General features: G+C 37.6%; 1 protein-coding gene across 1 annotated transcript; it reads left to right on the top strand.

Annotated features, from left to right (window-relative positions):
• Positions 1-1,167: 1,167 nt before the first annotated feature.
• Positions 1,168-4,669, top strand: LOC136032481 (transient receptor potential cation channel trpm-like). Its single transcript, XM_065712791.1, is given in 4 exon segments — positions 1,168-1,739; positions 1,741-1,823; positions 1,826-2,265; positions 2,267-4,669. Coding segments are annotated over 4 exon segments (3,498 nt in total).
• Positions 4,670-13,327: the final 8,658 nt, after the last annotated feature.

Genomic DNA, 13,327 nt, shown 5'->3' with positions numbered 1-13,327 from the left:
TTCTAAATTATCAATAATAAATTCACTAATCTTTTCATCAAGATTTACTTGAGAAAAAAAATTACTAGGTTCCGTAGCGTCAAATTTATTTATAGCCTCCTCGTTAAAAGAGATCTCAGTTTGGCTTTCTGCAAGCCTAGCTTCATCTATGGGCTCAAAAATTTTTTCAGCGTCTGCACTGATTTCGACGTTTTCGGTTACATCATTAACTTGATTTTCATCATTTTCTGTTTCAATTAGTTTTATAATGTCGTTTACTTCAGCTGCGACAGTAATGTTAGATTTTGGCTTTGCTTCTTCTATTTCATCTTTGTTAGCTATGATAGTACTTCTGGCAACGTCGTCAGCTGCAACCTCATTGCTTTCTTCGGAGGGTTGCTGAGAGATTGCAAATGGAAATATTTTCTTGACTTTTGTCTGACTCATCCTCTTCAGAAAGAGTGGTCCTGGTGCTAAGTTCATCCTCTTGAAGATTGAAGATCCATTTCTGGAACAATGGCTGCAGGAGCAGTTACAGGTATATCATCAAAAGCATTTCCTTCCATAGCATTCCTCTGTTGATCAGCATTAGCTTCTTCTTGTTCATTTATAGGTTCAGGAACAAGCACCAGAACAGCCATAGGTGTGTCATTTTCCGCTTGTTGTTCATTCACCGGATCAGGAAGAGTGGGCTGCATAACAGCAGGACTGTCATTGGTATTGAAGGTATTTCCAATATTATCTTCTTCGGAGAAAGTGGTTCCAGCATTTGGTTCATTCTCTTGAAGAAGAAGTTCATGAACATTACTTTCAGCTTCTTTTTCTGCGTCTGCACTGCTGTCGACGTTTTTGGTTACATCGTTAACTTGATTTTCATCATTTTCTGCTTCAGTAACTTTTTTACTGTTGTTTACTTCAGCTGCGACAACAATGTTAGATTTTGTCTCTGCTTCATCTATTTCATCTTCTTTAGTTACGAAAGCACTTCTGGCAACTTCGTCAGCTGCAACGTCTTCAAAGGACTGCTGAAAAATTGCAAAAGTATCTATCTCTTTACTTTCGTGTGAATCATCTTCCTCAGAAAAAGTGATCCTGGCACTTGGAATTACCTGAGTTTGAAATGCAGAAGCATTAGTGTATGGATTGAACTTTAAAGATGAAGTGTAACAAGCCACATATCTCAATAAGATGGTTGATGCCAGCCACAAGTCGTTAGAAGCTGTATTTTTTAAAAGGGAGTGCCAGCTATTTATTCCTTCTATAAAGGACCGAAATCGATGTGGTTGTGGCGACATTCTTCTTATCCACCAGACCAGAAAAATCCCAGTGACTAAACAGATCGAAGAATGGATCCCAGATAAACACACCCTAACTAGTCCGACAGATGCATTTGGCGTGATTGACTTCCAAGGTGGTGCACATCCATCAAAAGCACAGTATATTCGGCTATCTTACGACAGTCGACCTGAGGCTATACTCCAGCTCCTGTTGAAGCGATGGATGCTTGAGCTTCCTAAATTAGTGATATCTGTACATGGAGGGAAAGCAAATTTTGAATTACCATCGAGGTTGGATAGTATTCTGAAAAAAGGTTTGCTTAAAGCAGCAAAAACGACCGGTGCTTGGTTGCTAACGTCCGGAAAAAATACAGGTGTTACCAGACACATTGATGACACACTGTCTTCTGAGAGGTCACCTCGACTCCGCCCTGGAAGGGTCGTTAGTATTGGGATAGTTCCTTGGGGAATTGTTGAAAACCGCCAGTCTAGTCGGAAAAGGGAAAGATGTTCCATATATGTCAATCAACAAACTAAGGTCTCATTTGGCGGCTCTTAACAACCGTCATTCTACTTTTTACTTGTGGATGAAGGATCGGTCGGCCGCTATGGAGCTGAAATAGAACTCCGGCGCAAGTTAGGACGTATCATCTCTAGTCAAAGACTGCCTTCAAGGACACCTTGCAATGTGCCCATGGTCTGTCTAGTCGTTGAAGGAGGAATACACACTATTAGGAACGCTCTCGATTATGTATCCGAAAAACCTCCAATTCCAGTTGTAGTTGTTCAAGGATCTGGAAGGGCTGCAGACCTTCTCGCTTTTGCCTACAGGTACATTGATGAAAATGGTGACTATACACTTCTTGACAGCTTACGGGAACAAATGACTACAACAATAGCTAAAACGTTTAGAGTGAATATGGAGAAAGCTAAGGTTCTATATTCCGAAATTTTGCAGTGTGTTAAAAAGAAAAACTTGATAACCATATTCCAAGGTGATGAGCCTGTAGACATCTGGTGAAAACGCAGAAGAACTCGATTTAGCAATTTTAACGGCTCTTTTCCGATCACGTCATTTATCAGTGCCAGAACAACTGAGCCTAGCATTAGCATGGAATAGAACAGACTTGGCAAGACGATAAATATTTATCTATGGACAAAATTGGCCTGAGGGAGCCCTAGACGAGGCAATGATGGAGGCGTTAGCAAACAATCGTGTGGATTTCGTCAAGCTCTTACTTGAAAAAGGAGTCAGCATGTCACACTTTATAACTATTCCAAAGCTTGAGCAGCTATATAATGCCAAAACTGGACCTGCCAATACCTTGAGTTATTTGGTGGCTGACATTCGACCACATATGCCGAGAAACTATCACTTCACACTGCTCGACACTGGATTGGTCATAAACCAGCTAATGGGCGGTACATATAAGATTTCATACTCAAGTCGTAACTTTCGAGAAGTCTATCATCAAGTGATGAAACAGCAGTATGCCCATCATTTATTTAAATCCAGTTTTAAGACTCCCAAATGCTCTTTGAAGGCAGTTGAAACACTCACGGAAGATTTGGAGAGTGAGGATGTCATTTTCACCTTCCCTTTTAATGAACTCCTGGTATGGGCGGTTTTAACGAAACGCCAGTCTATGGCGATTCTTATGTGGCAACATGGAGAAGAAGCCCTGGCAAAGTCTTTGATTGCGTCTTGTCTTTACAAGGCTATGGCGAAAGCGGCCGACGATGACCTTGAAGCCGAAGTTTGTGAAGAATTGAAGAAGTGTTCTGCTGAGTTTGAGAGTCTTAGTCTTGAACTATTAGACTACTGCTATAGACAGGATGATGATATGACTCTGCAGCTGTTGACTTGTGCCCTCCCACATTGGGGTCGACAGGCCTGTCTCTACTTGGCAGTTTTATGCAACTTCAAACCAATGCTATCACATCCAAGTGCACAAATTCTTCTTGCTGATCTATGGATGGGTGGACTTCGAACACGGAAATCTCCAAATTTAAAGGTTCTTCTGGGGCTACTGTTTCCACCTGCTATATTGACACCTCAGTTTAAGTCGAAAGAGGAGCTACTTTTGATGCCGCAGACTGAAGAAGAACATTTGTATGAAATTGAAGAAGAAGAAGCACCAAGTGAAACCAGTAGCCTTCTGGATCTTCATAACCCTAACGCTAATTCAAAAACAGACAATGAAGGATATTCTAAAGGAGAAGAGGCTCATGATGTCCATAACTATATATTTTCACGCTCAGATTGTCAAGATGTTTTACAGGGTCAAAATGGAAGCCCGTATTTAGACAGTTCGTGTGACCAGCAACTAGATCAGAAGCATCGAAAGCAGTTGGAATCAAAGAAAAAAATTTATGAATTCTACGGAGCACCAATTACAAAGTTTAAGGCCCATTCCATGGCTTATATTACATTCTTGATTATCTATACATACACTGTATTGATTCGGTCCCTTCCTTTGCCTGAATGGAATGAATATTTTGTATTTACATATCTGGCTATTTTCGGCATCGAGAAAATCAGAGAGATTATTGACATTGACGCTCCCAATGTGTTGAAGAAGATCAAAGTATGGCGAACCTCTGCATGGAATGTTGGAGACACCATTGGCATTGTCACATTTATGATTGGTTTTTGTTTGAGACACATACCAGAAATTCTCGCCGAATCAAGGGTTATCTATAGTGTCAATATAGTATTTTGGTATGTCCAGATCCTTAGGATCCTAATGGTTAGCAAGCTTCTTGGTCCATGTGTAACATTGATCGGAAAATTTACTTATACAATGGCTTAGTTTGTCATTTTGCTAGTTATCTTTCTTCTCGGCTATGGTGTGTTCCGGCAATCCCTTTTATACCCGAATAACGAGCCAAATCGGCTCTCAGCCAGAAATGTCACTTTTCAGCCATATTTTATGATTTATGGTGAGTTATTTGCTGAAGAGATCGATGCTCCCTGCGGTGAAGTAGGAGAAGATCCGTGCGTACCTGGTCGCTGGCTGAATCCAATTTTTATGACTGTCTAGCTCCTAATGGCAATAATTTTATTATTAAATATGCTCATCGCCATATTTTATAGCATTTTCATTCGAATCAACGCTATAGCTCATCAGGTGTGGATGTTCCATCGATACTCTGTGGTAATGGATTATGAGCAAAGACCTTCGCTGCCACCTCCTTTTGTGGTTCTATCACACCCATTTTTGATTTATAGATGGTGCAAAAGGTGCATTAAAGGGCAGCCGAGAGTATTTGGTGGAGGTTTGAAGCTATTTTTAGATGAAGAAGGCTTAGAAAGGCTTAGAGATTTTGAAGAAGAATGTATGGAATATCTTGCTCTTGAGAAGGAAGAAAAAGTTCGGTCTTCACGTGAAGAGCAAAATAGGATCATATGAACAGTATGAAAAGCTACATTTGCGATCAGAAGCACTGCTCTCTTCAAAACAATTAATTTTAGAACATTTGTGCCGTCTTGAGCACATTATCTCCACTATAACCAATGACAAAGACAATGTCGGATCCTCAAGTAACGGGATTAAAAATCTGTTAAAATTTGATTCTAGATTGTACAGTAACAGAAAACCAGATGAAGCGGATTTGCAGCCGCAAGTCACAGTAGCTGAATTGGAAAAACTCAACCGAGTTTCTGAAGCAGAACATCGTGTCCGTTATGTTTCTGAAATGTCCTTTGATGAAGAATCCGACGATTCTACGGATAACGTACAGGACTCTGATAGATCAAGACATAGTAGCATTAAAAGGAAATATCGTCATAAATGTGGTTCATCAGTTAACGAAATCATACCTGAACACTCTTCTGTTCCTAGTATAAGCAGTTTTCCCTCTCGTCATCGTCTTAGTCACATGAAGTCCTGTCCCTCCAGCTGTGAACATAAGCCTGACAAAGAATTCAGTTTTCAGTCTGGAGGATTTCCTATGAGAGGATGCTCTTCAGAACGTGTCCAAGCTGTCAATGTTACCCAGCCAATTCCAGGTACATCCAGTTACGACCTTTTGAGACAAGCTCAGCAAGAACTCAGATCATTAGCAGATGGGTTAAATGACAGTAAAAATCGCATTCTTGTACCTTTTTTTCATTATCCGTCACTTGAAACGACTCGACGTGGAGTCGTAGAAGCTGAAGATATGCATTTGAGAATTGCTGACGGTGAAGATTACAATCTGCTTGAGGGAATTATTGTTCAACGGCTTAGTGGATCAGAGAGTCCCAAGCCTGGTGTACAGGACACCCTTAGCGATGGCAAAGACAACTTACCCGAAAGTGATGAGGAGATCCACAAAGAAAACATGAAGACCCGCTTACCAGACCCAGATTCAGGACTGTCCCTCCCTGTCGGCCAGACAGTTGTATCTTTTGTTTCAACAAGACCAAGGAAGCGTACCAGTTCAATTTCAATGATTCAAAAACAGGCTTCTGTCATGGGGGAAAACACAGAGTTAGAAAGTCTTGCTATGGACGTACTTGAAAAGGGGCTAGATGAAACGGATATCCCCTTTTAATTTCCTCGTCGATGTTCTATTGACTCTATCAGTCTTATATTGTGATTGAAAGTACAATGAAATAGTTAATAAATATGTTTACTCTATTAGGGTGAAATCTTCTTTCTGGGCAAGCTTCTCGTATGTTTCAAAGAAATATATTTTGATCCAGTATAATATGAGGCTATTAGAGTGAAGTGACTGAAACTTTTTGTGATCGGCTAAAATTTTGATTCTGGGAAATTTCTACTTTCTTGAAAATAAGAAAGATTGGCCAGAGAGCAATTTTTTACCATAATAGTTACTGGGACCCGTCCTACGCTTAAGAATGTATAGTATGGTAGTCTTTTTCAGTTACTCAATTGACTTTCAAATGTCGGTACTACGCTTTATTCGGACCGAGAGAAGTGAAATCAACAGTAACTTTCGTAAGAAAAATTGCGGATTAAGTTATAGAGACATTTAGATTGTATGGGATATGAACACTAGCTATGCAATACATATAGATTGCATTTTTTTTTGCGCTTTCTTAACATGACTGTAGGCTAAGCTACATATAGAGATATGGATTGTAGGTCATCTGGACATCGCGTATGTATTACTTATAGACGTATAGATTGTATTGTGTTTGTATACTTTCTTAAGAAAAACTATAGGTTAAGTTACATATAGACATATGGACTGTACACCATCTAGAGACGTATAGATTGTATTGTGTTTGTATACTTTCTTAAGAAAAACTATAGGTTAAGTTACATATAGACATATGGACTGTACACCATATAGAGACGTATAGATTGTATTGTGTTTGTATACTTTCTTAAGAAAAACTATAGGTTAAGTTACATATAGACATATGGACTGTACACCATCTAGAGACGTATAAATTGTATTGTGTTTGTGTATTTTCTTAAGAAAAAGTATAGGTTAAGTTACATATAGACATATGGACTGTACACCATCTAGAGACGTATAGATTGTATTGGGTTTGTATACTTTCTTAAGAAAAACTATAGGTTAAGTTACATATAAATTAGCACAATTGAAATATCGTAGGTGTTATTCAATTCTCGTGTATTGTTCTGGAAAGCTTATTGTTAATAAGTTTTGTAAGTGAAATAATTGACGTAAAAATATTCTGTGGACAGGTCTTTTGAATCGCTTACCTGAATACAAATTGAGATTAGAAACAAAGTGAACAATACTGATATTTTTTTTTTAGAAAGCTAACATGAACTGCATATTGCTTAGGCATTCCTAGTGAGATATATATATTAAGAATTACCGCTGTAGATTTTTTACTGCCGCAGAAGTGCATATTGCTTAGGCATTCCAAGTGAGATACATTTTAATAATTACTGGTGTCTGTTCTGTGTTAAGATTCATATTAGTCATTCGTAAAAAAAAGAAAAAAAAAAAATTGCACCACATAAATTTTTGATTTATCATCTAATATAGCTGAAGACACTACTGAGGCTGATGAAAGTCTTTTAATGAGATCAAGTATTAAAAATACTGATGCAGAGCCTGAAATAAAAGTAAACCAAGATGAAGTAGCTGCGGATGAGACATCTGGAGACAATGATTTTGCTGCAGAAGAAGTTGGAAGCTTCACATCAGTTGAGTACTGGCGACGCGTGATATTGTATAAATTTATATACACGAATACCTTGTAATAGCCAAAGATTATTCGGTTTATTGGCTTAGCAGCTCAAGCCTTTGGTCCCAGCAGAACCTCGTTTTTTTTCGTTTCCAGTGATATATTTCGCAGCAATGCTCCATGGCCCTAAATTATTTTTTTAGTATATATATATATATATATATATATATATATATATATATATATATATATATATATATATATATATATATATATATATATATATATATATATAAAATACGTCTCTAGATTTAATTGACAAAAAAGAAAAGCTTTTATTATGGAAGTAAAGAGCAAAGCTGAAACATAAAACGAACAAAAATTATAGCTTCACAGATTACACAAAACATATCTAAAGAAAGTGGCTCAAATAAACTGTGCTTGATAAAGTTTACCAAAAAAATATATTATTAGCTTTTTTTACAGTTATCACATTGAAAAACAAAAGAATTCTGTTCAATAGAATCTTCATATTCCCAAAAATGATTTTTCACATCTTTGTTACAATTTGGTAAAGCTAAATAATGTTATAGTACATGTTTGTTTGACCCTATTTTCAGTCATTAAATGGTCTTACTCTTTGATGCCAAACTTTTAACAACACCCTGTTTTAATGGTCTTTTTTTTTTTTTAGCAATATCCAAGAGTACGTTTTAGAATATTCTTAGATTTCCACAATTATTCCAATTAGAAGTGACCGGTTTTCCAGCTTTGAACTTACTTCTGGTGCATAAATCTACTCCTCTCAGTTATCAAACTTAAAACTGAAAGAATCACTTCACCAATTGATTGCTTCAATAACTATATTTGAAGTATTGGTCTATTTGATCATTTTGTAATTATCATTCTATTAATACCGCAAAGATGCGGTACTTCTTTTTGTAATATAAAAAAAAAAACATTGCAGGACTAAGATTTTGACCAAGATTAAATTAAAAAAAACTAGTTTTTTTTTAACTGAAAGTAAGGAGCGATATTAAAACTTAAATATTACTAAATATAATTAACTTAAACTTAAATATAATTACTAAATAAAAAAGTGCTACTTTGTATCTGCTGTTTCGAAGGAAAAAAATTCCTTCGAAATTTCCCCCCCTCGAAAATCCCCCCCCCCGAAAAAAAATTCCTGCGTACGTACCTGTACGTAAGTTAATTATTAAGTTACGTATATTTTTTACTAATAAAAACGTTCGTTAAAAATTAAAAGTTCTAGTTGGATTTTTAAGTAACCGAGAAATTGGAGGGCAACTAGGCCTCCTTCCCCACCCCTTATTTCTCAAAATCGTCTAATCAAAACTAAGAGAAAGCCATTTAGCCAAAAACAGAAGTAATGTACAAATTTCATTTTAATAATTTATGTGCGGAGTGCCAAAATCAAACATGCATTAATTCAAAAACGTTCAGAAATTAAATAAAAAAAATAGTTTTTTTAACTGAAAGCAAGGAGCGACATTAAAACTTAAAACGAACAGAAATTGCTCCGTATATGAAATGGGTTGTCCCCTCCACAATCCCTCGCTCTTTACGCTAAAGCTTTTAATTGTTTTAAAAAGTAGAATTGTGGCAGAGTATCCTGCGCCCTTTTCATTGAATTTTTCTTCCCCCATGACATATTCCTCGAAGGAAAGATCCTCCCGCGTAGCCCCTTCCCTTCAACCCCACCCTCCAAACCAAAAAAAAGCCCCCTGAAAACGTCTGTATACTTCCTAATAACCATTCCTGTATGTGAACATTGGTCAAAGTTTGTAACTTGCAGCCCCTCCCCCAGGGATTATGGGGGAGTAAGTCATTCCTAAAGACATAGTTATTATAGTTTTCGACTATGTGGAACAAAATGGCTATCTCAAAATTTTGATGCGTTGACTTTGGGAAAAAAATGAGCGCGGGAGGGGGCCTATGTGCCCTCCATTTTTTGGTCACTTAAAAAGGGAACTAGAACTTTTCATTTCCGTTAGAATGAGCCCTCTTGCGACATTCTAGGACCACTTGGTCGATACGATGACCCCCTGAAAAAAAATAAACACGCACCCGTGATTTGTCTTTTGGCAAAAAATACGAAATTCCACATTTTTGTAGACAGGAGCTTGAAATTTTTGCTGTAGGGTTCTCTGATACGCCGAATGCGATGGTGTGATTTTCGTTAAGATTCTATGACTTTTAGGGGATGTTCCCCCTATTTCCCAAAATAAGGCACATTTTCTCAGGCTCGTAACTTTTGATGACAAAGACTAAATTTGATGAAACTTATACATTTAGAATCAGCATGAAAATTCGATTCTTTTGATGTATCTTTTAGCATCTAAATGCCGTTTTTTAGAGTTTCGTTTACTATTGAGCCGGGTCGCTCCTTACTACAGTTCGTTACCACGAACTGTTTGATCAACTTTCCAATCGACTCAATCATTTTATCAGGATTAATTAAATAATTCCTTTCTTTAGGATCCGCAAGTAGCAAGTACACGATAATCTAGTAGTCTACAAAATAAGAAAGTTTCACTTAAACAAGCCAAAATTTTTATTAAGCTGAAGAAACAAAATGTGAGATTCTTTTGTTTTGACGGTTTCTGACTCAGGATGCAGCTCCCGGGCTGAGGAGGAGAGGCCACACAACGACTAGAAGAGCTTAGATGAGCAGTAAATTCGTTTAGCAAGGGATGAGCGAAAAATATAATAGATTTGAAAATGTTAAGGGTTCCATTTCTTTTAAAACATGAAAAGGGGAGATAAAAAAGAATAAACAACAGTTTTACCGAAAATTAACTTTACTTAAGGTTGAGAACCCTTGGTTTTTATTTAAACTTTATAATTACAAGGGGCCGCGTCTGCTGCAACGCCTTTTTCTGTGAAAATAAATGCTATCACACAAAAAGACGGCAACAGTATACAGATCTTACAGATTTAGTTCCGAAATTTACTGCTCAGCTCTTAATTTTCAACCTGGAAAAGAACAAGAACGTTAATCGATTGGAGACAAAAGATAGAAATGGAGATAAAATCAGCTTTTTGAATCCAAATGTATTGGGAAAACTTCCCTAAAATGATGATAAACGTAAAATAAATGGAGAAATTTTCTGGTATGTATTTGTATATGGGTCACAAAGAGAAGCATGGTCACAAACGGGTCACAAACACAAATAACGGCTAATTATTCAATTTTTTTTCTGTTTGAATGATGTTATGATTTAATGAGGTTATTGGACTATTTTTGACGTAACACTTTAAGTTAGGTATTCTTGTCTAACACCACACAGCCGTTCTATGACGAACAAATAAATTTTCAAGTGGGGATAAATCCATTTATTTAGACAGTGAAAAAAAAAAAGGTACAAAAGTCCAAATATTTCTATCACATTTACAGCGACCATCATCAGTAGAATAAATCTACTGATGACGATCGCTGTATAAATCACTGTTTTGTCCGTTTTGTAGGTCAAACTTTATGTACAAGTTTCATTTAATCTACCTTGAACTGATTCTCTCCCTCTCCTGTGAGCAGGTAAGCTAAATTAGATGGCTGCATTGTAATCTTTAGAACTAAAAGCTTCATTGTCTGACAAAACGCATGATTTCCTGATCACCCATTCGTAAGTTAAAAATACCTCATTTTTTCAATTTTTCATCTCCCTCGAGCCTCCTAGATAGTCGAATAGAGGAAACGACTGCTACCAAGTCAATTTGTGCAGGTCCATGACACGCCTACTCATTTTCATCGTCCTAGCACGTCCAGAAGTACCGAACTTGCCATCTAGAACTTGTTCTTATTCTTATCATCAAGTTTCATCCCGATCTCTCCACACTAACCGTTTTCCAAGACCCCCCCCCCATATGGTCAAATCAGGGAAGAGACTATTTGTAATTTAATCTGGTCTGGTCCCTGGTCTGGCCTGCCAACTTTCAAAGTCCTAGCTTATCTGGAAGTGCCCGAACTAGAAAATCCGGGACCGACAGACCGAGAGAAATTGCAATCACTATACGTCACTTTGTAAATACCAAGTGCCATAAAAACAACAGATAATTTGGATTAATTTCTGAGAAGTTCCGAGAATTATAATTCAAAATGTTCGATTTTGGTGTGTGCAGAAAGGGGGGGGGGATTAATTCCTATTATTCTGCTATTACAATAGAGCATACAAAGCTAAGTTAATAAAGCTAAGTTAATACAACTCCACCAAAGAGAGCGGATCCGGTCCGGTTATGTCAGTCACCTATCTTGGACTTGTGTTTATTCTTTCCACCAAGTTTCATCCTGATCTCTCCGCTTTAAGCGTTTTCCAAGATTTTCACCCCCCCCCCCTAATGACACTGGACCCGGTCCGGATAAAAAAATAAGAAATCTGAGTTTCGAGGTTCTTGTAAATATGAAATTTCATTAAGATACGATCATTTTCGCAAGTTAAAAATACCTCATTTTTTCTATTTTTTAGAATTAACCCCCCCCCCCCAACTCCCCCAAAGAGAGCAGATCCGTTCCGGTCATGTCAACCCCGTATCTAGGATTTGTGCTTATTTTTCCTACCAAGTTTCAGCCCGATCCCTCTACGCTTAAACATTTTCCAAAAGTTTAGGTTCCACCCCCCTCCCCCAACATCCTCTTTACCGGATAAGGTTGAAATTTAATATGAGCTCTGAGACATTATATCTTTCCAAACATCAAATTTCATTAAGATCCGATCCCTCCTTCGTAAGTTAAAAATACCTCATTTTTCTAATTTTTCAGAATTAACCCTCTTCCCCCACTCCCCCAAAGAAAGCGGATCCGTCCCGGTTATGTCAATCATGTATCTAGGACTTGAGCTTATTTTTCCCACCAAGTTTCATCCCGAACCCTCCACTCTAAGCGTTTTCCAAGATTTTAGGTCCCCCCCTCAATTCCCCCGAATGTCACCGGATCCAGCCGGGATTTAAAATAAGAGCTCTGAGACACGATATCCTTCCAAACTTCAAATTTCATTAAGATTCGATCACTCCTTCGTAAGTTAAAAATACCTCATTTTTTTTTTTTCAGAATTAACCCCCCCCCCCAGTTCCCCCAAACAGAGCAGATCCGTTCCGTTTATGTCAATAACGTATCTAGGACTTATGCTTATTTTTCCCACCAAGTTTCATCAAGAACCCCCCGTTCGTAAGTTAAAAATACTTCACTTTTTCCGAATTAACCGGCCCCCCACTCTCCCCCCCCAGATGGTCAAATCGGGAAAATGACTATTTCTAATTTAATCTGGTCCGGTCCCTGATACACATGCCACGTTTCATCGTCCTAGCTTGCCTGCAAGTGCCTGAAGTAGCAAAACTGGACAGAGAGACAGACCGACAGAATTTGCGATCACTATATGTCACTTGGTTAATACCATGTCCCATAAAAAACGTAAAAAAACATCTAGAGTACAAGATTTTTCAAAACAAGCAACCCCTCCGTTTGAACTTCGACGAGGATGTCCTCTAAGAATCAAGTAAACATAAAGAATGTTAGAAAACCTCTATCGTGACTAATATTTTTAAGGCTAATGTGACCGACTCCTAAATAAAATGCCAAGAGTAGGGGCTATTTGAGAAAGTGAAAATAGGCGGTACCATCTAAAAATAAGTTGCTAATTCTATCTAGCATTCGGCGTTTCTTGGCATTTTTTCCAGGTTTGTAATTGTATTTGTCTCAGAAACCAAGATTAGACACTTATTACTAAACCTATATAGCAATAATTGCGTAAAGAATAAATAAATAAAGAACATATAGTTATTTTGTTGACATCCAATATCGATAACTGAAAGTCATTTATGAAGAAACGCTTTTATCAACTCTCACTCAACTCAAACCCTATTCAATTCAAACTATACAACTCAGCCCTATTCAACCCAGTCTAACCTGTCACAGATGTTGAGCTGCATGGGGGGGGGG

This window comes from Artemia franciscana, chromosome 10, assembly GCF_032884065.1.
Source record: "Artemia franciscana chromosome 10, ASM3288406v1, whole genome shotgun sequence".
NCBI classification, from domain to species: domain Eukaryota; kingdom Metazoa; phylum Arthropoda; class Branchiopoda; order Anostraca; family Artemiidae; genus Artemia; species Artemia franciscana.
The sequence above is the reverse complement of the archived record's forward strand: the minus strand, read 5'-3'. Positions and strand labels throughout refer to the sequence as shown.